Source organism: Rhinolophus sinicus, linkage group LG14, assembly GCF_036562045.2.
Source record: "Rhinolophus sinicus isolate RSC01 linkage group LG14, ASM3656204v1, whole genome shotgun sequence".
NCBI classification, from domain to species: domain Eukaryota; kingdom Metazoa; phylum Chordata; class Mammalia; order Chiroptera; family Rhinolophidae; genus Rhinolophus; species Rhinolophus sinicus.
The window spans coordinates 45,619,763-45,644,514 of record NC_133763.1 but is presented as its reverse complement, the minus strand read 5'-3'; the positions used below and the strand labels follow the sequence as shown (position 1 = coordinate 45,644,514).

Below are 24,752 nucleotides of genomic sequence, written 5' to 3'. Positions count from 1 at the left end.
CCCATTTTTCAATCAAATTACTGTTTTTGTTATTGAGCTGTATGAGTTTCTTAGATATTTTGGATATCAATCCCTTATCGGACATATCATTTGCAAATATATTCTCCCATTCAGTAGGTTGCCTTTTTGTTTTGTTGAAGGTTTCCTTCTCTATGCAGAAGCTTTTTAATTTGATGTAGTCCCATTTGTTGATTTTTGCTTTTGTTTTCCTTGTTTGAAAGAATTCAGTAAAATAGCAGGACACAAAATTAATATACAGAAATCCATTGCATTCCTTCTAATGAACAATTAGAAGGAGAAATGAAGAGAACAATCCCTTTTACAATTGCATCAAAAAAATAAAATACAATACCTAGGAAAAAACTAAGGAGTTGAAAGATCTATACTCTTGAAAGTATAAGACACTGAAGAAAGAAACTGAGGAAGACACAAATAAATGGAAGGATGTATCATGCTCATGGATTAAAAGGATTAATATTGTTAAAATGACCATATTACCCAAAGTAATTTTTAGATTCAATGCAATTCCTATCAAAATACCAATGTCATTCTTCTCAGAACTAGAACAAATAATCCTAAAATTTATATGGAACTACAAAAGACCCCAAATAGCCAAAGTAATTTTAAGAAGAACAAAGTTGGAGGTATCACAGTCCCTGATCTCAAACTATACTACAAGGCTATAATAATCAAAACAGTATGATACCAGCACAAAAATAGACACATAGATAAATGCAACAGAATAGAGAGCCCAGAAATAAACCCTCATTTATATGGTCAACTAATCCATGACAAAGATTGGTAAAAATATACACTGGATAACGACAGTCTCTTCAACAAGCAGTGTTGGGAAAACTGGACAGACACATGTCAAAAAATGAAACTGGACCACTCTCTTACACCATATAAATAAACTAAAAATATGTTAAAGATTTAAATATGCATTCACTTTTAAACACCATAAAACCACTAGGGGAAAAAAAGTCACGGGTTCAAATTATTCTATTTCCTCTTAATAGTTACCTGGCCTTAAACATGATACTCAACCAGTCTGACTCTACTTTTCCTACTGGAAAATAAGAATAATAGTTACTCATATCTTGAAGGACTGCTGTTAGGATTAAACAAGATAATGCAAATTAAGATGTTTAACCACAGCATCTAGCACATAGTCAGTAAATGTTAAATACGATGATGATGATGGAAGAGGAGGAGTATGCTACAAAATGAACCTTAAAATTCATGGTATTTACAACATACTTGGGCAGGCAAATAAATAATCAATGATAAGTGCTGATGGGTATTCACTAGGAGTTCTGGAAATATACACAGGGGGATATCTAAGCCAAATAGGATCAGCAAGTGTTAGAGATAAAGGGAGACAGACATAGAGAGGGAAAATTCAAGGAAGGCTTCCAGAAAGTGACAGCTGAATTGAAACATCTGAATGCCAATAAGAATTAACAAGAGTTATGGGAGCCAGAAGGAGAAAAGAAGACCACAGACAGGTAAAAGAGCATGTACAAAGGCAAACATGGGAGAGAGAGAATGACACATTCCGGGGTCTAAAGGAAATGTATTTCAATAGGATAAAATAAAGTATGAGAGAGGCATCATAGCACATATGATTGGAAAGATAATAAGGACAAGATCATAAAAGGGTTTACACGACTTGCTGCGAGGTGCAGGCTTCATAAGCCAGGAAGACCATTAAAAATAAAGTATGTTTAGTAACAGAATGATCTTGTTATATTTTTTTAAATTCCATTCTGAAAAATTTGTGTAGAAAAATTTGTATAGTGGTCCAACTCTGGAGAAAAAATAGGGAACGCAAATTTGGAGAGAGGAAAATGATAACACTGTGGTATCCACTATATTATTCATCATAGTCTGGTAATAAATGTCTCCTCTAGAAATCATAATCACAGATTAGTGGTTGGCACATGCAGGAACTGAATTTATGCTGCCTGAATGTTCTAAAAAAAGCTCCAAGCCAAAACTTAATATGAAGTGCCCCTAAGTTCCCCCAGGATCCCAGAAGGTGCAAATGTAAATTTTCATATAAAAATATAGTTGCAACCCAGGTCTTAAAAAGTTTCTGCAGATGAAGTTACATGACCTCACAATCAAAAATCACAAGAGGAAACAAAACACCATAAGCAGAGTCAGAAGAATGAACAAAAGGTAGACTTGGACCTTCAAAGATTTCAGATGTTAGAATTACTGCCTATGGATTTTTAAAAATAAATATTATATCAATCTTTAAATACTAAAAGAGGTAAGGAAGATGTCCATATACTAAATAAAACTTCTAGAAATGACATATAAAACTGAAACTGAAAACCCCATTGGAGTAATGGGTGAGGTATGTCACTCAAACACTCCTCTAAAAAGAAATGAAAATTCAGGATCAAATATTAAGAATATTAAAATCATTAAACTCCTGACAAAATAAGAAAAAATTACCAGGCCAAAAGCGAAGAAAAAATAGAAACCTGGAGAAGTAAGATAAGCACAGAACTTGCTTTTACCCTGCAGGCATTTCCAGATCCTGGAAAAATTGGACTTTCAATTTGAAATCACAGTGGGGTGAGAAAAAGAAAATGAACATCCCAAGACTATGAGGTGTGCTCAAACAATACAGTGAATATTTAAATTAAAAATTTATTACAGTAAAAGACACATTGCCATTAATCCCCCTCAAAATACTCCCCCTCATTTTGAACACACTTATCCCACCATTCTTGCCACTTTCTGAAGCAGTTCTGGAAGTCCTCTTTTGTTAGTGTCTTTAGTTGCCCTGTCGTGGCTGCCTCAATGTCCTAAATCATTTTGACTTTGGGGAAGAGCCAGAAGTCGCACAGTGCCAGATCCAGTGAATAAGGTGGATGAGAACATAATGTTTTTATTTGACAGAAACTGCTATATACCAGAGTGACGTGTGACACAAATGCGTTGTCATGATAGAGGATAATTTACCATACACTTTAAAACACACCTTCTCTCAACCGTAGCTCACACCCAACTGACTGCACCAAACAAGCTGAAGCTTGTCACACACTGTTCTAAGGTTTGATGTACCACTTCCCGTATTGAAGATCCTCCTGCCTTTCCATTGGATGGCACTCAGCAGCAGCATTCACCGTAGTTTTTGAACACAATGGAAAGGCTCCATGTCACACATTGCTTCCAGTACAGCAATTTCTGTCAAATAAAAACATTATGGTGTATCCTCATTTACCTTATTCACCAGATCTGGTGCCATGAGATTTCTGGCTCTTCCCCAAAGTCAAAATGACCATGAAAGGTAAACATTGTGAGTTGATTCAGGACATCAAGGCAGTCACGACAGCGCAATTAAAGAGACTCATGAAGGAGGACTTCCAGAACTGCTTCAGAAAGTGGAAAGAACTATGGGATAAGTGTGTTTGAAGCAAGGGGTAGAATTTTGAGGGGGATTAATAGCAATGTGTCTTTTACTGTAATAAATTTTTTAAATTTAAATATTCACCATAGTTTTTTATCACATCTCATATGTAAGGTAGAGAGTCAAGAATTAAGCCTTTGTACAATAAGCTGGGGCACTCTTTATGTAAGAAGGAAGCAAAAGTAAACCAACTCTCAAGGAGATTTGCAGCCCAGGTTCACATCACCTGATTGGTCCAAGAAACCCCAAGCTTTGAAACTAATTTAAGGTTGTACCAGATAATCCACCATGTACATGGCAAAACTTTCTCCTGGAAGGATTCCCATTTAGTTAAGTTACCTACACTCTAGGCAGACCTTAAATTACTCCTACAAATAATTTTTGCAAGAAAAGTCATGTGCACGGAGTCAAAGACAACAAGGCACACAAGAAAACAAGGCACTTTGACTAAAAAGTATCAAAAAGAAAAGACAGAATGAGGCTTACAAACATTTAAGATGAAGAATGATCAGAAAGGAACTTTAAGCAGATATTCTCAGTATGTTTAACAAAACAAAAAAAAACCTTGAAAATAATAAGAAACAGAAAACCACATAAAGTAGAACAACAGATTTGAAAAATAAGTTAGAATAAGACTTTAAACGTCTTAATAACTGAAAATAAAATAGAAATGTTCCTAGCAGATGAGAACAAATAAACAGACAATTAGTGAACAACAAGAAATGTCAAAAGAAATCCAGAATAAGGCACAGAAAGGCAAAACTGAAAATATGGAAAACAGGTTAAGAGTCACAGAATACAGTTAGAAAATTAACATATGGTTTTACTCCAAGTTCCAGGAAAAGAGGAAACAGAGACTAGACCAAATACATTTAAAGAAACGCAATAATAAAAGATACTAATTTAAAGATTCAAGAAGCTGTAAAATAAAATTAAACCCATATGTGACTATATCATACTGAAAATGCTAAAAATCAAAGGTGAAGTAAATCTGAAAAGCCACAAGAGGGGCAAAAGATACCTTATCTTCAAAGGTTCAGCAGTGAGATTGACAACTGACTTCTTCAAATCAAAAGGAAGCCCAAAGAAAGCAAGATGATATCTTCAGTGTGCTAAAAAAAAAATTTCTAGAGATAACAAATAGTGCACCAACCTAGAAATATGTCTTCTTCAAAAATATCCTTTACAGATGAGAATAACCAAATTTTTAGACAAATAAAATGGGAGATCATCATAAGCATATTTTCACTAATGGATATTCTGAGTATTCCTTTTTAAGGCAGAAAGGATATGATCTGAATGAAAGGTCTGACATACAAAAAAAGAAAAATTAAGAGCAAAGAAAGAGGAAAATACATAGGTAAAACCAAATAAACACTGTCTACATAAAACAGTAATAATAATAATGTCTTGTTTATAGAATTTAAATACAAAACAAAAATAGGAGAACTAAATGTAATTAATGTTCTAAAGTCTTGAATAACCCAAGAAGGTAAATGTACTGATTAACTCTATATATTGAAGAGCAATCAATCAATGTTGTAATATCTCTAATAATCACTAAAAAAAAACAGAAACAGATTAATAGCTTTCAAAGTGGTCAAGGATAAAATTGGAATAATAAAAAGTAATAAAACTAGGACATCCACTTTGGGGAAGATGAAATAGATATACTTTTCCCTATTCCTCCCAATTACAACAAAATCCTCAACATTATATGCAAATGAAATATTAGACTTTGAAAGGTTGAGAGAAAGAAGACCAGATTACGGGCCTCTGGACCTGAGAAACAAGTGGTATGACCCCTGAGGGTAGGGAGTTGTTTCAATTTTTTGTTTGTTTGTTTGGGATTTTGTTTTATTTTGTGTTTGTTTGCCTTGCACATCCCAGACTTAGAGCTGAAGAGGCTAGCAACCTGGAAACACCAACGGGAACAGACGTGAAAAGCTCCAAAAGAAGTCCACTCTCTCTAGCAAAAGGACAAGAAAAGGGGCAGCTTTGGAAGACTCTACAACAACCTAACACCACAGAAAATGTAACCAAGAGCATGATGGTGAGATAGGAAAAACATAAAACGTAGAGGAAGTTAAACAATTTCAATATATCTGGCATATAGAATATAGTAATGACAGTAATGTGAAATGAATAGGCATAAGTTAGCAAGAACTAGTTCATTATTTGCTACATGAAGAAGTTTTTTAAGAGAAAAGTGACAAATGCCACAAGATCCCTATGATGTTCTGAAAGGTGCAGTGTTTCACAAAGTGTATTATACCTACCAAGTGCCCTGCCACTTGAACAAATTCGAAAAAATTCTATAAGATAGTCTACACAAAATAAGTCACACAGAAGAAGTTGAGAACCATATAACTTCACTCATATGTGGGATATAAAACTGAAAGCGACAAAGGAACAAGACAAACAAAATATCATAGACACAGACAACAGTTTAGTGGTTACCAGAGGGTAAGGGGGAATGAGGATGGTAAAAGAGGGTAAAGTGGGTCAAATATATGGTGATGGAAAGAGAACTGACTCTGGGTGGTAAACACACAATACAATATATAAATGATGTATTATAAACCTGTACACTTGAAACCTATATAATTTTACTAACCGATGTGACCCCAATAAATTTAATAAAACTTAAAGAAAAAAAGTCTAAACGTAACTGACATCCAAGATCCTTCATAGTCTGACCTAACATTCTTTTCCAATCTCTTCTACCTGAGTTCAAGATATAGGCACACCAATCAGTGTTTCAAATGTATCCTAATTTTCACACTTCCATGATTTGCACAAGCCATTTCTTCTGTGTACACTCACTCCTCCAATATACAGTCTAGTGAACCTTTAGTGACCTAAGGTCTAGTTCAACATAGTTTCTCCCTAATGCCTTTCCAAATGTCTTGTTCCAGGAATAAGTAATAATTCCCTCCATCATGCTCCCAGAATATTCATTCATTCATAAAATATGTATTGAGTGCCTAATATGTGCCAGGTGTTGTTCCTGGAATACATCAGTGAACAACAACAACAGAAAAAAAAAAGACAGACATAGATCCCTGTTTTCAAAGAGCACGTTGCTGAAACTCAAGAAGGTTAGAGTATGAAAAGGGAAAAGAAGAGCATATGTTCTTTGAAAAAGCTCCCTAAATGACTGTTATGTCCTCCTTGAACTCGTTCACCAGTTGGGAACTGTAGGACTAGAAAATGTTACAACAAAATTGTAATGAAGCCAAAAATTAAAACATAACAAGAGGAATACATAAGACACACTGTTATATTTTCTTATATAAATTCTTACTTGTTTTTTCTTCTAATTGATTAACTTTATCTCTAGATTCCTCTAGTAGAAATGTTAAATCTTTCATTTTATTTTCTTTCTCGGTGCTTTGGATCAATAGCAATGATACCTAAAGTAAAATATTTAAATAACACATTATAGATATGAAAAATTAAATACGACACCTTAGCATTTATCATCACTTACAATTATTTCATGTACTTGTTTATATGCTTTTCAGCTGGCTGTGGTCAGCATTTAGTACATGCTTGCACAATAAACTTTTATTAAATGAATGAATGAACAAACTACAGCAGGTCCTCAAAAACGTTATTTCTTTCAATGTTGTTTCATTATAACTTTGATAAGATGCTGTAGAAACCTAACTTTAATTCATATCAATTAGCCTATGGTAAAATTGGTTTCATTATACATTGTTTCACTGTAGTCCCAAGAACCTATCAATGACATTGAGGACTTACTGTAATGTGATATACCCAATATTATAGTATGCATTTTATTACTGAGATTATATAATAAAATCTACTTTGTTCATTTATACCATAAATAATATTGAGTACCTACACCTTTCCAGAAACCATAATGAGTATTAACTATACAGAGATGAGGGAACTCACCTTCAAGAAACCCGTAGCCTAGACTCTACTCGAATATTAGTAAAAGGACAAAAATGTCACAGGGATTGGGAAAGGAACACCTATGTCACTCTTGGGGGATATAATCAAAAACTAATCCTTCTCAGAAGACTGAATCAAGTCTTGATGGACAAGTAGAAATTAAGCAGGCAAACATGAGAAAATACACATTTTAGACTCATATAAGAACACAAAGCGTCAAGAGATCATTAAGAAAACTGAAAATACTCAGATGGTTAGAATATAGAGTGCATGTGAAGAAAGGTAAAAGATAAACTTAACAAAGATTACCTAAAGACTTGCAGATTCAAAATGGCAGAAAGGCCTCTCTGTCCTATTTTCATCTCCAAACCACCCAAAAAATAACCAAGAAAACAACAAAGGCAGACTTCATCTTCCATGAAACCACGCGGCTCTATAATCCAAACCACAATATATAAAGAAGGAAAGCAGTTGGAAGGAAAGGAAAATGATTTAGTATAGAAACCCAAGGTCAAACCCAAAGCCTGCACAAGGAAGGATACTAATGAGAAGCAAGGTAAGTCCACCCCCAAAGAACTCCAAAATGTTTTAAGAATTAGAGGCAACAGATACTGTGGAGGGTAAGTATGAAAAAGGAAACTAAAGATAAGGAGAGTATCTGAAAGTTTGTAAAGAGTGGAAGACCTCCCAGGTTCACTTAACCCTCCTTTCCTGGACTCTTACTTCCTGATAGCCAATGTAGGCAGAAAACTAACCCTACTCTATCTTTGCAAGAGAAACAGGCACAGTCAAATTGAAAAAGAGAATCTTTAAAACAGGGTATTTCAGGCACAGGAGTGGGGGGTGGGGAGGAGGATATAACCAAAAAGACAGCATATGGAACGAAGAGACGCAGCCTGTCTTCCTACCCTGCCAACTCAGCTCCAAAATGCCATCAGCCAAGTCTATATCCCCAGGCAGAAACCTGGAGAACTCCAAAAAAAAAAAAAAAATCTTAAAAATAATGACATTAGGAGCCCCCAGCAAAAACACTAACTGGCCACACCATCATGTTACAGGGAACAACAAATCTGTAAGTTCTGCCCATGCACCCAGAATTCCAACAAGCTTTTTAGCACTATATTCTATTTTTGTGTTCTTTATATTAAAGCACACGTTAACTTTTTAAAAGACCTCCTTTCAGAAATTAGGTTTAAAATTTAGTTAAAATACAGAAAATTGTTAACTCTTTCAAAATATCTAAGCATAACACATAAATTAGAATTCTATCATTTAACCAGAACTTAAAGAAAACTCTATCTTCTCTGTATTATTGTTTAAGTATATATCCTTGTTATGTACCGTTACAAGGTATCTTGTGGCAAATTAGAAAAGAAAAACTGAAAAAACAGGAAAACAGAGAGAAGTGGATTCCTTTCTACATATTGATTTCCACTTGGGAAGCAGAAACCGATAAAGGTGGCATAATAGTAATCTGAAACCAACATTCTTGTGACTATCAAAGAACACAGACTCACCATTTTCAAGTCTTACATTATGTGACATTAATAGAAAGTAACAAAAGAGTGTTTTAGTTCAGCTTCATTTATGTCATGAATAGTATATTTCAAAATAAACTATGAAATGTGAGTTGAGTGGTCAATGATCATCTTTACATTTCATGAGGTTTTTGTCTGAAAAACAGTTCTCACAAAATGATACATTTTTGCAGCAATGTCCTATTACCCACTAATATAAATATTGCAGAAGACTCATTGATTTTTTTTAAAAAAACGCTAGCATTCAAAAAAAAAAAAAAACGCTAGCATTCTTTGTGTGTGCATATCTGAGTCAAGGAAAATTAATTCTGCTAGGCAAAAGACTCAATATTTAGATATGTATAATATTAAGATTATCTAGTAGAAATTTATCATGCAGTCAGCAAATATAAATTTTTTGAAATTTTAAATATTTTGTAAATCAGCACAAAGTATACAGAGAGTTGATTTTTAAAATATACCTGTTTTTCTTTGTCATTTACTTCCTTCTTGTATTTTTCTTCAAGGTGCTTGATTTTTTCATAATCTTCCTTTACTATAAAACCAATATACTTTAATATTTTAATATAATTGTATAACAAACAAAATTTAAAGTTTCTGGTATTTTATTTCACTTTCTTATTTATCTAGATATTAAACCCCAAAGGTTTCTAACAAACTAAAATTGCAATTTTATTGCTAACTTCAGTAAAATAGTGAACTTAAATAATATCAAAGTTACAATAACTTAAATTTCTTTAATTTTTGTAATAACATATATAAAAGTTTATTATTTATAACACACTAATCTGAAATAACAACCTTTAAATATAGTTATCTTTACATGTAATTTCACCAAGAAATATAAAAATAACACCAAATCACACTTCTAAATATTTAAATACAAACCATAATAAGTCTGATTTCAGGGAAAATGTAGCTTTGAAGCCAAAAACGTATTTTTAGCATAATTCAATACCCTGCCACATTCCACAAGATGGAGGGGCTTATAAAACCACATACAATACAAAATTTAAAATAGCTCAGACATCAAACTGAAGGTATGAAAACATTAACAGAATCTAATAAAAGTATAAACAGCAGAAGAATACTATAAAAATTAAACAGGTCCCTACATTTAAAATGCATTTCCAGTCTGGAATTCTCAGCTTGCATGTGAAGTTCCTCAAAAGCTATTATCATTTTCTGAAATATAAAGTTTAACTTTTAAGAATCATACTTAGACTTTTTAAATAAATTTCTTCACACTATAAAAATATTAATAAATTTGTTTCATATGGTCATTAGATTTAAAACCACACAATTTTGAATAATGAAAATTCTATTACTTTGAATAACTGAATTTTCTAAAAACTTATTAAAAGTGCCTATTATGTTAGCTTTTCAAACACTTAAAGGTACTGGAGACATGTTATCTATCATCTAACAGCAACAAAACAATTGTTAGTATTCTAGTCATTTACTTAATAGCCTATATCAAAATCTATAATTTTCTTTATTTTTACTTATTTAATATCTGTCTTCCCCACTAAAGCATAAACTCTCTATGAGGTCTCTTCCCACAGGAGTGTAGATTACATATGCACCATCTGGCAGCATGAGTTCATTCAACATTCAACAAGTTTTGATTTGCAAAATTGGATGAATTCATTTACATAATTAATAAATAGTTACTGAATGTCTACTGTGTGCTAGGCAATGTTTTAGGCACTTAGGATATAAGATAAAGTCTTTATCCTACTGGAACTAACTTACATTCCAGTGTAAGAATACGAATACACACACACACACACACACACACACACACACACAAATAATTGTCATGTAGTTTTTTTTTAATTTATTAAACTTATTGGGGTAACACTGGTTAGTAAAATTATATAGGTTTCAAGTGTACAATTCTATAATACATCACCTATATATTGCATTGTGTGTTCACACCACCCAAAGTCAGTTCTCCTTCCATCACTATATATTTGGCCCCCTTTTCCCTCTTCCACCATCCCTTTACCCCCTTACCCTCTGGTAACCACTAAACTGTTGTCTGTGTCTACGATTTATTGCTTGTTTGTTCATTTGTTGCTTTCAGTTTTACGGTATATCCCACATATGAGTGAAGTCATATTTTTTAGACAGAGGGAACAATATTACATGGCCATTAAGAAAAGACGAAATACTGCCATTTGTGACATGACTTCTCTACTTTTTCTGTGTGACTTATTTCACTTAGCATGATAATCTCAAGATCCATCCATGTTGTCACAAATGGCAGTATTTCATCTTCTCTTATGGCCATGTAATATTGCTCCCTCTGTCTAAAAATTGTGTGTCCAAGATCTTAGGCAAACTCAAAAGTTTCAATGTGCTTTTTTATTACCCCACCCTTACTACGTTATCTAAAATATCTCTTTGTTCAATATTCTTTATCTCCTCATCTCATTTAACTTTTCTGAAGTGCGCTTCAGAAAAGTTAAATGCTCTTCAGAAAAGATATTTTACATAAAGTAGTAAAGGAGATAATAAAAAAGCAGAATGAAGCTTATGAATTTGGCTAAGATCTTGGAGAAACAAAATTTCTAGACAAAAGGGACAAATTCAAAGAACCAAAATCAGAAAGAGCATAGCAAGTTTGAGAAATATAAAAAAGAAAAGAGCAACTATAGCGGAGAAGGAAAGTGGAGAACAATATAGGATGGGATAAGACAGGTAAGTAGAAACCAGACACAGATTAAAATACTTTGTATGTTTTTCAAATTCATGGTTATATGTCACAGTGTGCTAGTCTTTGACAAGAGTTAATAAATATTTGATAAATTAAGTTAAATGGTGTCACTAACATGTAAATTCAAAAGCTAGTAAACAAAACATTAACACTCAGTACAGAATCTTGGTAATTTTATTGGTAATTCATATGTCAACAAATAAATAATAATCCCTTAGCAAGAACAGTTTTCCATCTCTGTAGCTATCATTCTACTTTGCGTAAAAATGCCTGTTTAAAATATTCAAATTTTCATCACCACTTACCTCAATGTTATTATTTAGATCCCCATAAACTTGTCTAGTTTCTTCTCGTTCATATTCATCTATTAATATAAAATATTTCAAAATTAAATTTTAAAATAATTATGTCAACAATACCCAAAATACCTCAAAAAAACATAAAAATATTTAAAATTCTAGGTGAGTGAAGGGCATATCTTTTCAGTCTTTTAAAATAGCATCAAAAGCAGTTTCATAGTAAGGCATGATTGTACTTCATGATATCAACCTCAAAGCATGGTGCTGTTCAATTAGCTCTAATTTCCTTTTATAGAATTACTACTCATGAATTTATTCAAACTTTGAAAACTATATTTATAGTTTTAGCCTTTACCAGGAGTAGGGATTTAACAACTACTCTATAAAGTATTTTTCCCTTTGTATATATCAGATTCATGAGGTACTCATGAAAGGTAAAGCTTGCTCTTGTCTCTTGCTCTATCCCTGAGGAGGCAGAAAGGAAAAGAAGCATCAAGACAGGAAGAGCAAGGTTAAGAATAGGTGTGGCCCCAGGGAGAAATCCCTTTTGAAACCTCTATGATTTTTTTTTTTTTTTTTTTTTTTTTTTTAGGTTTTTTATGTGAGCAATGATTCCTTCTGCTATACTCCAGCCTTCTGTAAAGTCAGTAAAACTTAGTGTTGGTAGGAAGAGCTGTACGGATCAAGGTACAAGGCAGTAAAAGAAAATGTGTCAGTCCCTTTATCATTCCCCCAAATGAGGTCAGCATCACGGAAACCACATTGAATTGGAGGGTATTAGTCCCAGATTCTCAGTAACAATTTGCAAAACCAGAGAACGGCAGCTATTACAGACTCAAATGTCAATGAGGCGCCAAACAGCCAAAAAGAGGGCACATGAACTGGCTCTGGAAGAATACAAGTATCCTAACCCCTCAGAAAACCTGGAGAGCACTCTGGACTTACAGCACATGGAACAAGAGCTGAACCATTTGTATTTGAATATTAAAGGGCTGGAAAATTTAAGGAAATAGAAGCAGAACACATTAGCATTTCAATAGAAAGACAGTTCATACTTCTTACTCCATCTGTTCACTCTCATTTTCACTATCTAACACACTTAACAACAAACCTTAATTCCTCAGAAACTATTTGCACTAAAGAACTGCATTCTCTTGTCAACACCTCCACTATTCCCACCACCACCACCACCAGTACTTCTTAAATACCCTCCAGCCATTCTTTCAACAGGCAGGTACTGGGAATCAAATAAATAAGACTATAGAAAAGAAAGGAAACTGATGTAGATATATTTTGCAATTGTCAGGAGCAAGCTGCTACAGGTGGCACAGGAAAGGGATTCTGGCAGCAGTGCTCTAATGTGGTGACATAACACTGTAAAAATATAAGCCTACCTTTTTGGGTTTTTTTCTTTCTATTTATCTATCCATCAATCCATGTATCTATCTATCTATTTCCCTACCCCCTCCCCCTCCCCCTCCCCTTCCCCCTCCTCCTCCTTCTTCTCTCTGACACACACACACACACACACACACACACACACACACACACACACAAAACCTTACTTTGCCCCAACTGGGGCAACTATATCTTGCAGGATTCATTGCCTTAAAGAAGAGATGATTCAATCAAAAGCAAAGAAAAAGTTTCAAAAGCCCAGATTGGGGTTGGGAAAATGATCCAAGACATAAACAAGTAATAGATTTTAAAAATATATGGATCAGAACAAAGCTTCCCATCCTCTAGACCTAAGAAATATTTACTAGTTTGTGAAAAGGCCTTTAGAAGGGGAAGCTCAGAGAGCTTATTAGATTCTGGCAGATACTTAAGAAGGGGTGTCTTCTGCACTCACCAGGCTAAGCTTCAGGGTTGGGGACCACAGAGACCACAGATAGTTTGGGAAAACCAAGAGCAGAATAAGACTGCGCTTTTTTTAAATTCAGTAGGGCTCAAGGAAGATGACAAAACCTGAGAAGAAATGGCTGTGAAATATACCTAGACAGATGGGGCTTTAGAGAGCGTCACAGTTTCCCTTGTCCCAACATCCTGCACAACTAACTGAGCGTGGTGGAATAAAGCACAGTGGACCTGAATGGGCCTGAGGACAGGAATGAGGAACAAGTCAACAGTAGCTAATGTGGACCAATAACTGAATACCAATCGAAATGATGAAAGTCTCAATGGACAGATGACTGAGAAACAAACATCCCTCTCTACCACATGGTACTATATGGGTACCTCAAAATTTAGATACAACCCCAGGGAAAGGAGGAAAATTCCCAGATTTACTCAGATTAAGTTTTTCCATGCCAGCAGAAGAATCAAGGCTTTATGATTTTTAAACATGAAGATTTTTTAAAACATTTTTAAGACACAAAAATTTTGTGCATGATTGAGTTTGTTGATTAAAATTATTCAAAATTACGCATTCTACAAAATTTATCAGAGCCCCAGACAACCATGCAGAAGGGACAGAAAGAAGATTCAGCCATGATAAGATGAGTTATTCAAGGTGAAAACTTTAGAATCTGTTCAATGACCCACCATACAATTGTAAACATGAAAAAGGGATTCAACCACTGAACCAAGGGAGATAAATTAGGACCTGTCAGTTTATCACCTAGTTTTTTTTTTATTTAGTCTGGCTAGTTCTTGACTTTTTCACTGATGTATATGGGGAGAAAGCCTACATGATGCTATGGAAAAATAATGTCAAACAAAGGAAAGGAAACAACATGAAAGATGTTCAAAAGAACAGCCTATCTCTGAAAATGAACTCTAGAGAATCCATATAGACATTTCAAAAAACTACTTGGTATTCTAAACAGAACCAAGAAAAATTGGTGTCAATGAAAGAGGGAGATACAGTCATAATGAAAGAACAGGCCACACATATAATAAGGTAAGTATTAAGATTTTTACCGTGTTTCCCCAAAAATAAGACCTAGCCGGACAATCAGCTCTAATGCGTCTTTTGGAGCAAAAATTAACATAAGACCCAGTCTTATTTGACTATAATAAGACCCAGTCTTATTTTACTATAAGACCCAGTCTTATTTTAATAAAATGAAATAAGACCCAGTCTTACAGTAAAATAAGACTGGGTCTTGTATAATATAACATAACATAACACCAGGTCTTATATTAAGTTTTGCTCCAAAAGATGCATTAGAGTTGATTGTCCAGCTAGGTCTCATTTTCGGGGAAACACGATTAAGAAATAAAAATCTAAGTGTCACATCAAAATATGCTATTTAGTTCATTTAAGAAATCACCTAAAAATGTTTAAAATATTTTTCAAACCACCATCTGATTGCTGACCTCAAGAGCCTAAAACTAAACGGAGGAAAGAACTAACAGACTTGTGTCTGTAGCCCCGGTTACTTTGGTCAGGGCAGTCAATATATACTATCCCTCTAACCCTATCCATATACTTTTGACCACTTTTTATATCTAGACAGAAAACTTAATCTTGAAAGTTAAATAAATAGGACATAGTGGAGGAACTGGTAGTGGTGCCGTACATACTAGAAAATATATATAGTTCTAAAAGCAAGTACTACAGGCAGGGACCAATAATTATTAATTAATAAACAGAGGATTAGAAAGATTACATAATTTATTCAATTATCCAAGGTCAAGCAGACAGCAACTGAAAGTCTGAATTTGAGCATAGGCTGTCTAACTCTTAATCCCAAACTCTTAAGCAGTAAGAGATGTAATATCAATTAACATTTTTAACTAAGAAACATAGCGCTATTCTAAAAAAGCAGGTAGAGAGTATTTCCCAATAGATTCTTGGCAAAAACAAACAAAACAGAGCTAGTGCCAAATTAATAACAAAGATAAAAACTACTATTTTTGAACATCGGATTTTTTTATTTTCTTCAAAATGAAAAAAATTCCTACTTTACAATTAAAATTAAAAATGCATAAAATAAAATGTGCACTTTACATAAGTATATATCATAACCTTATTATAATAAAGAATGTTTCTTTAAGAGAAATTTAAGAATTCTACTTAGATTGGAAATAAATATTGCACCGCTATTCTTAAGTTCTACGACTTCGGCATAGCCCTCCACCAGTATTTTCTACTTGAACATGACTACATACAATATTCTTGATTCAATTTCCTGGTTGTTCCAGACAAATGAGAAGGTTAGTCTCAAGATCACATTTAACGGAAATTAACTACAAATGCCAAGTATATACCTTTGAAATATATTATCTTTCAAAAAGCTTTGAGCTTTGAAAGCTCAAAAAATTGGAAACCTAGTTACTACACATATATAAAGAAATGACATATGAGGCACATATAACTTGTTTAAATAAAAACTGGTTCCAAAATGTAAAAAGACAATTTCTTCCCCTTTCCACCCCCACCATTAAAATAATAAATAATAAACTGATTTTAAAAATCACATAGAATAAGAAAGATATTTACATTTCTTTGTCTTTTCTGCAGATCTGGCACAGGTTTCTTTGAGTAAATTACATAAATGCCTTGTAGCATTATTCCTGAAACAAAGGAAAGAGTCTGCCTAAGTGTTATCTGATTACAAAGCAAAATCATACATAAAAGTTATGAATATTATTGTTACCATTTTAAAAGAAATTCTTAAACATTATATTTTGTATATATTACATATTGCTCCTAAATGACTATATGAAGAAAAAATGGGTTGACTTTACTATTAGAAAAGATGAATTAGTAGCTGCCTCTCTTCAAAAGTAAAAAGTATAACTCATTAACAAGTTTCTACCCAAGTAGCTATCAACAACCTTTTAGTAAACAGTTCCAGACGTGCCTAAGGAAAAAAATTAGAAGAGATGATTGGGCTTTTCGTTTACTAATTATCCCCAGAAACACTCTGTCTTACCTTTAGAACATAAATAGGTAATTTCTGACTACCCATTCATTATGTGAATACTAAGACCTCATCACCTCAGTAGATGCTAAAAAAGCATTTGATAAAATTCAGTACTCATTTATGATAAAACGTCGCAACAAAGTGGGTATACAGGCAATGTACCTCATAATAATAAAGGCCATATATGACAAGCCTACAGTAAACATCATACTCAAGGGGGAAAAGCTGAAAGCTTTTCCTCTAAGATCAGGAAACAAGACAAGGTGCTCACTCTTGCCACTTTAATTCGACATAGTATTGGAGATCCTAGCCAGAGGAATTAGGCAACAAAAATAAATAAAAGGCATTCAAATCGGAAAGTAAGAAGTAAAACTGTCACTATTTGCAGATGACATGATATTATATATAGAAAACCCTAAAGATTCCACCAAAAAACTGTTAAAATAAATTAATTCAGTAAAGTTGCAAGATACAAAATCAATATACAAAAATAAGTCGCATTTCTGTACATTAATAACAAGCTATTAGAAGAGAAAATTAAGAAAACAATTCCATTTACAAATGCATCAAAAAGAATAAGATACTTAGGAATAAATTTAACCAAGGAGGTAAAAAACCTATATACTGAAAACTCTAAGACACTGATTAAAGAAACTGAAGAAGACACAAATAAATGGAAAAACATTCTGTGCTCATGGATTAGAAGAATTAATATTGTTAAAATGCCCATACTACCCAAAGCAATCTAGAGGTTCAGTGCAATCCCTATCAAAATTCCAAAAGCATATTTCACAGAAATACGTAGAACAAGCCTAAAATTTGTATGGAAACACAAAAGACCCTGAATATCCAAAGCAATCCTGAGAAAGAACAAAGCTGGATGCATCACACTTCCTGACTTCAAACTATATGACAAAGTTATAGTAATCAAAACAGTATTTATTGGCATAAAAACAGACACATTAATCAATGGAATAGAATAGAGCCCAATAAGACTCGTAAACCCAAGCATATATTGTCAATTAATTGATGACAAAGGAACCAAGAATATACAGTGGAGAAAGGACAGCCTCTTCAATAAACATGACCCACTCCTTAAACTTTAGAAACCAGTCACAAGCCCAGGTTGTTACCTGTACCTCTCACCAAGTGGCTATAAATCAGAGGTTCCCACAACTTCCTTCTTGAGGTTGATTAATTTCCTAGAACAGCTCACAGAATTCAGAGAAACAATTTACTTACTAGATTACCAGTTTATTATAAAAGTATATAACTCAGAAACAGCCAGATGGAAACGATGCATAAGGCAAGGTATGGGGAAAGGATGAGGAGCTTCCATGCTCTCTCCAAGTTCACTACTCTCCCCAAATCTCCATGTGTTCACCAATCAATATACAAAAATCAGCTGCATTTCTGAACACTAATAACAAGCTATGAGAAATTAAGAAAATAATCCCATTTACAAATGCATCAAAAAGGAAGCTCTGTGAACACTGTCCTTTTAGGTTTTTATGGAAGCTTTACTACATTGGCATGATTGATTAAATCACTGGCCATCAGTGACTGATTCAACCTCCAAGTCCTCTCCCCTCCTTGGAGGGGGTAGTGGGGAGAGGGGTCACTGAAAGTTCCAAACCTCTAATTACATGGTAGATTCTCCTGGCATTCAGCACCCATCCTTAGGTGGGGTCCAAAAGTCATCTCAACAAAATAACAAGAAAAGTGACAACAAACGTTGTCACTCTCAACACATAGGAAATTCCAAGGGTATGGAGGGATGAGTCAGGATCTAAGATAGTAGTATAGGAACTCAATCACATACCCACATAAAAGTGACCAGTAAGTAACAAACACACAATAGGCACACAATATTAGAAACTTCCTCTTCTCTCTCCTGTCCCCCTAATAGCTAAACCTCATTTAGGCAGGAAAAAAATTAAGGTGTAACATTTAAATTTTATCTGGGAAGTCACAAGTTGTCCTTCAATTGGGCTAAAACAATCCACTGTAATAGCATTTTTCACTTAGAAACTTCACTAACAAAGTGATCGGCTTCTGGAACTATGTTTAGCATTATGTTTAACTTAAAGCAAGTAGTAATAAACAAATTTGGCACTCTATGTGGACCCATCCATACATTACATTCTAACTATTCAATATTTACTTGGCAGATGTATTAAATAATTACATTTTCTATTAAATTCTGCATGATATAATCTGAATGAGGTGATAAATGTATAAAATAAGGCATAGCTAAAGCCTAGAACAAAGGGAAGGAAAAGTCAAAGATGATACTAAAGTTTTAAGTGATAGTAAATGGGGGCCGGCCCAGTGGCTCAGGTGGTTGGAGCCACCGAGGTCACCAGTTCGATTCCCACATGGGCCAGTGAGATGCACCCTCTACAGCTAAGATTGTGAACAATAGCTCTCCCTGGAGCTGGGCTGCCATGAGCAGCCAGAGGTTGGCGTGAGCTGCTGTGGGCTACCGAGTGCTGCTGTGGGCTGCTGTGTGCTGCTGTGGGCTGCCATGAGTGGCCGGCAGCTGGCAAAAGCTGCCGTGAGCAGCCGACCAAAAACCAGTGACCGACTACCTGGGGGGCAAGGCTCATAATAGTAGCATGTGCCAGGGAGCTGTGTCCTACACAACTGGACTGAGAAACAACGGCTTGAACCGGAGTAGGAGGGAGGGGAGGCAGAAGACGGGGAAAAAAACAAAAAAAAGAAAGTAAATGGAGGAATCACTGGGCCACTGGCAAAAACAGGAATTTGAGAGTGAGAATTAGCTTGGAACTAAGTTGAGCCCTATTTTGCAAGTACTGCACCTAAAACAATAGTCAAACAGAAAGGTAGACAATAGATGTGGTCAGCTATAGCTATAGGATTATCAGATACCTTTTTCACACGTTATGGTATCTCCTTCTTGACATTTTTAAAATGGAGACATTATTAGTAGTCAGTGACCACAGTTTGCCAAATGCAAGAATTTGAAAAAAAGTATGTCTTCATTTTCCACAGTACCCAAGTAGAATCCCACATATAAGTTAGTACTGTGTAACAGACAATATATTTTTGGAAATTATTTTAATAATAAATTTGGAAAGAACAAATTCATTAAATTATTACTTACTCTTTTATTAAATCTTTATTTTCTTGAATTCTTTCTTCTAATTTCAAACTTACTTTTTCATTTTCAAACTAATTTACAAAACAGAAGAACAGTTCATCACATTTTGCTTAGCAAAATAAACATGAGTATAATCATTAAGCAGCATTTCTTTGCTAACATGCTACAATGGTCTATAAGAATTCTTTATAAGAACTTTTTAGTCACAGCGTATGGATTTCCGATAAGAATATCGGTCTTACTTTCATCAATCTAAAATCAAGTTTGCTGAATCATTTCCAAAAAAAAAAATCCAACAGTATTTTAATGTAGTATTATCGTCCCTAAACATTTTGAAATGATGTTGTATCTTTGTCCTAACCCAATGCTGCATTTTCTCAACGTTTTTTGTCACTATGCCATAAAATGGAAACTAAACAGTTTCAAATGTCAAGTTTTATCTATAAATATCATATTCCAATATAGTAAGTTATTTATATTAAACAAAACATCATCGATAATAAAAATGAAACTCAATAAATTAGTCATTAAATCAATCTTTATCTAAAGTAATTTATTATTTCCCTAATCACCTGCATTGTTTTGTGCAACTTGCCCTCTCTGCTCGTTCTAAAGTTGAAATGCAACTAATAATATAACTTCAAAAAACCACTGTCCTTAAAATCCACATCACAGAAACAAAATAAACACAACTTACCCTGAAATAATACTCTATTTTAAAAAGTATTATAATATTTACTATACTGCTTTTTCAATTCCAAATCTCCTCATACCTGTAGTTCCTGAATGGCTTTCCGCTGTGCTTCAATTATCTTTCGATTTTCTTGCAACTTATTTTCTTTCTGCTTCAGTTCAGATTCTACATTCACTTTCCACTTCTTGATCTTTTCAGCCTCTTTATACAGTTTTGAATATAGTCTGCTCATTGGCTCTGAATTCTATTAACAATCAAAGATTGTTAATTATTCAAAATTTTAGTATAACCAAACTACATCGGCCTATTGAAAATATCCATGAGTAATAGTATCTTGATAGTTAAGACCAAATCTCTCAATTTATACCCTAATAGCATACTGAAAGCTACACTTTTTTTTTAGACTATTAAGGCAGTACTAGCTACTTCACTAAAGTTATTGGTCACTTGACTAAATTATACCTTGCAGAATAAAATCAAATAACTTCAAAATGTACTTAATCCAGAAGTTAGAAATATTTTAGTCAATGAGTAATTCTGGCTCATTAAAAGCTAAAGTAATCTATAAGAAATCTATAAATTTTAACAATGGTCTTGAGACATTCTGTTTATATAAACAGTTTGAAGATTAACTAAATGACATGAAGCTTAAAATATGATAACAAGAAAAACAATAGTGAACACAAGATCTAACTTTCATTTAGTCTGAGGTTTTATTTGGATTTTATTTGCATTTCCTGTATTATCCATTTCCACATTATAAGGTAAATGTTGGAATTTATTTAAAAAGAAAATCACACTGATTTCAAAATATATGAATAAGTTCCATATTTTTAAATTCTGTGATACTAAAACCACAACCATACAGAAGTGTATCAGGCCACAGAATTTCTCCTCATTTTAAAGATACCTATGTGCTATTAGTAAGAATATTTTTTATAACGAAAATCAAAAATATAACATGTCCTACAAATTTCTTAGACTGTAAACAAGCCAAACAATCATACCTATACATTAATTTTAAAAAATTGTTTGTAAAATACTGGTTTGATTCTCAGCCTTTTCACATATTGCATCTATCTCTGCTCTTCCATTCTTGATTTCTGTGGTTTAAAATTAAATTGCCCCTAAAGAAGGGATGCTTTTATAACCCAGGAAAATACAGAGGCCTAGGGTTTCAGCAATTTTAAAAGAAAAACAAAGAGGAAGAAAAGGTTTTAAAGGATATAATTAAAACATTAACCAAATATTAATCCTTTTGAAGCTTCAAAAGAAAAATATATGCAAATAATAATAAATGGTACTCTAATGACTAGAAATTTCATATGGATGGGAAATCTTCTGACCTCAAAATCAGAGTCTTTTAGTCCTTCCTGGTAGTGACAACTGTCAGAATTATCAACCTAAAAACATGAATAAATGATTTCTATAAGAAAATATTTCTGATGAGTTTCAAATAATAACAATTAAATACTGAAAACTAATAATCCAACAACTAAAGAATTATTTTTCTTTTTCAAGCAAGCAATTCAACACCTGGACAGATTATATCGATACACACTTAACTAACCTGTTCAAGCATGGGCAAAATGTTAACTTTCTGTAAAGCAGGATCTGCAAGATAAAAGACAACTGGTATTAAACATATCAACATTTTATTTTTCATATTAAGGATGACATCTAGCTTTATGACAAGGCTATCAATATAGTACCTATGTTATATTTTTCAGTATCTAGCAATGGGTTATTTTTAAAATGCTCCTATGTAATGTGATATATTGCTTTTCCAGTCTCCTACCTGAATCAATGTTTTCCACATTTTTGGAGAGATTAGTCATTGCAAATGGAAAACCAAAATCATCTTCAACACTTTTGCTGAAATTCTAGAAACACAAAGAAGTTCTTAAACATACTGTCCCACTGATAACATGCAGTGTAGTATGTAATTACATATATATGTCTGATTAAAGAAGTGACTATTGTAAACCCTGTAATTTATATATAGTATTCAAAATATCAAATGCCACCTGAAACTAATATAAAATAATACTGAATGTCAACTGTAACTGAAAAAATATATATATAAAATAGCAAATGCTTTTTCTACATAAACAAAGCAAAAAATTTTTAATTAGGTATTTTCACTTACAAGATGAAACTAAACTATAAATTATGCAATACATGCATTGTAAATATTCAAGAATAACATTAGTAATTTTAAGTAGTAGCATAAAGTACTAGTTTTCTTCTACTTCATTACGATTTTTCCCTTGATAAAACTGAGAATAATCTACTGAATAGCATTTTAATGTTATACTCTTGGCTAGAGACATTAGAATTTTTCTACAGCATATAAAATTTAAATATTTATTGCTTCATTCCATCTCCAATGTAAAGTTCAACATGAAAAAGTTTTTAAATAATTTAGTAGAAAAAGCTGATTTGCCTGAGTAACTTGGTGTAATTCCTCCTTTCCCATAAGAACTCTATTATACAAGTGAATTTCCCTTTTTATCCTGCTGACCAGGAAGCTCAGAGTTCAATTTTAAGCTGTCACACACTAATTTTTACCAGTGTGTCAACATTTTAGTCCCAATGTTCTTAATTTTCCTCGATCCTAATATTCTCCTAATTTATATTTTAGTACCATGTTTCCCTGAAAATAAGACCTAGCCGGACAATCAGCTCTAATGCATCTTTAGGAGCAAAAATCAATATACGACCCAGTATTACATTATATTATATTATATTATATTATATTATATTATATTATATATATATTATATTATATTATATTATATTATAAAGACCCGGTCTTAAATTATAATAAAATAAGACTTGGTCTTATACTAATTTTTGCTCCAAAAGATACATTAGAGCTGATTGTCCGGCTAGGTCTTATTTTCAGGGAAACACGGTATATATGCAAAGTTCTAAAGCCAAAATGATTATTTCTTTAAATGAATGGTGCCTATGTACATTAAATATGCTCAGTATTTATTCCAAGCAATGTTATTCGAAATTCTTGGGTAAATCAGACCACACTTACTGAAAAGAAATACTTAGAAAATATCACCGGTAAGAAAGCACGTTTTGCCTCATTTACCTAAAGCTAAGAATAGTGAAATGAAGACTCAAAGGCAAATTTACCTTGAAGGAATTAGCATCTCCTCCCAAGGTCTGAGGTTTCACTGCGGACACTTGACTGCTGCTTAATCGCGGTGGTACAAACAATTTAAAGGGCTTCTGCTTTTCCATTTTCTCTCTTCCAGATGTGAGGACCTATTGCTCCAAAGGGGCAAAAAAAGTGTTTCACGTGTTTCATTAATACACTGTTTTTTGTTTTGTTTTTTAAGAGGTGATGTTTGTATACTCAGTAACCATCTAAAGGAATGCATGGAACCTTTGCTATCCCCACCACCCCACTCCCCACCATCCCCCACCCCACCCATCCCTCCCCACCATCCCCCATCCCCCCATCCCCATGCCCCCCATCCCCATCCCCACCTTCCCCCACCATCCCCCATCCCCATCCCCCCCCCCATCCCCCATCCCCCACCATCCCCCCATCCCATCCCCACCCCCCATCCCCCCCCACCATCCCCCCATCCCCCTCCCCCCCACCACCACCACCAATGGCCGCGCTAGTGACGTCGGTCCGTAAGAACCTCGAACAAGCGATTCCACCGGGACCTTCTGGCAAGAAAGCCCGCTTCCTTGTTCACCAGCCCCATTAAATTGCACCGCCTCACCAGGGGGAACTGTTTTCGGTTCTCAGAAGACCACCGAGAAGGCACCGGAGGCTGCTGCCCGAGGGGGGGCGGCGCCATTTCAAAACGGCCCCACCCCGGTTCCGTTCTCCAGAAAGGAATTCGGACCACCTGCCCTCACCTTTCAAGTCCTCGAGAACCGCCACCTGCCGTCTATGAGGGCAGCAGAAAGAACCAACGAGAGCTTCGACCTCCGAACTTCAGAAAAGGCGGGAAGTCGCTCCACGTCCGCAGCCCGCAGGGAGGGGTGCGGCGGGCGGCGGCTCGACGGCTAAATAACGGTCAGTAACTGTCAGTCATCCGCGTCCACGTGCCAGGCTCAGCTCGTCTGGTCTCGCGAGAGTTCGCTTTAGGTCTGAAACAATTCCTTCCCCCATTCT

The 24,752-nt window shown here is 34.2% G+C and overlaps 1 protein-coding gene across 1 annotated transcript in view; it reads right to left on the bottom strand.

Annotated features, from left to right (window-relative positions):
* The window catches only part of SYCP1 (synaptonemal complex protein 1), an 81,044-nt gene extending 57,167 nt beyond the window's left edge, over positions 1 to 23,877 (bottom strand). The window contains exons 1-11 of the mRNA XM_019730552.2: positions 23,753 to 23,877; positions 22,401 to 22,485; positions 22,173 to 22,216; positions 21,949 to 22,005; positions 20,682 to 20,846; positions 19,912 to 19,979; positions 16,358 to 16,431; positions 11,917 to 11,975; positions 10,005 to 10,074; positions 9,351 to 9,424; positions 6,735 to 6,843 (exon numbers count right to left, since the gene is read on the bottom strand). Coding sequence (XP_019586111.2) covers positions 6,735 to 6,843; positions 9,351 to 9,424; positions 10,005 to 10,074; positions 11,917 to 11,975; positions 16,358 to 16,431; positions 19,912 to 19,979; positions 20,682 to 20,846; positions 21,949 to 22,005; positions 22,173 to 22,216; positions 22,401 to 22,485; positions 23,753 to 23,860 — 913 coding nt within the window. The 5' untranslated portion in view covers positions 23,861 to 23,877. The remainder of the gene's footprint in view (positions 1 to 6,734; positions 6,844 to 9,350; positions 9,425 to 10,004; positions 10,075 to 11,916; positions 11,976 to 16,357; positions 16,432 to 19,911; positions 19,980 to 20,681; positions 20,847 to 21,948; positions 22,006 to 22,172; positions 22,217 to 22,400; positions 22,486 to 23,752) is intronic.
* Positions 23,878 to 24,752: the final 875 nt, after the last annotated feature.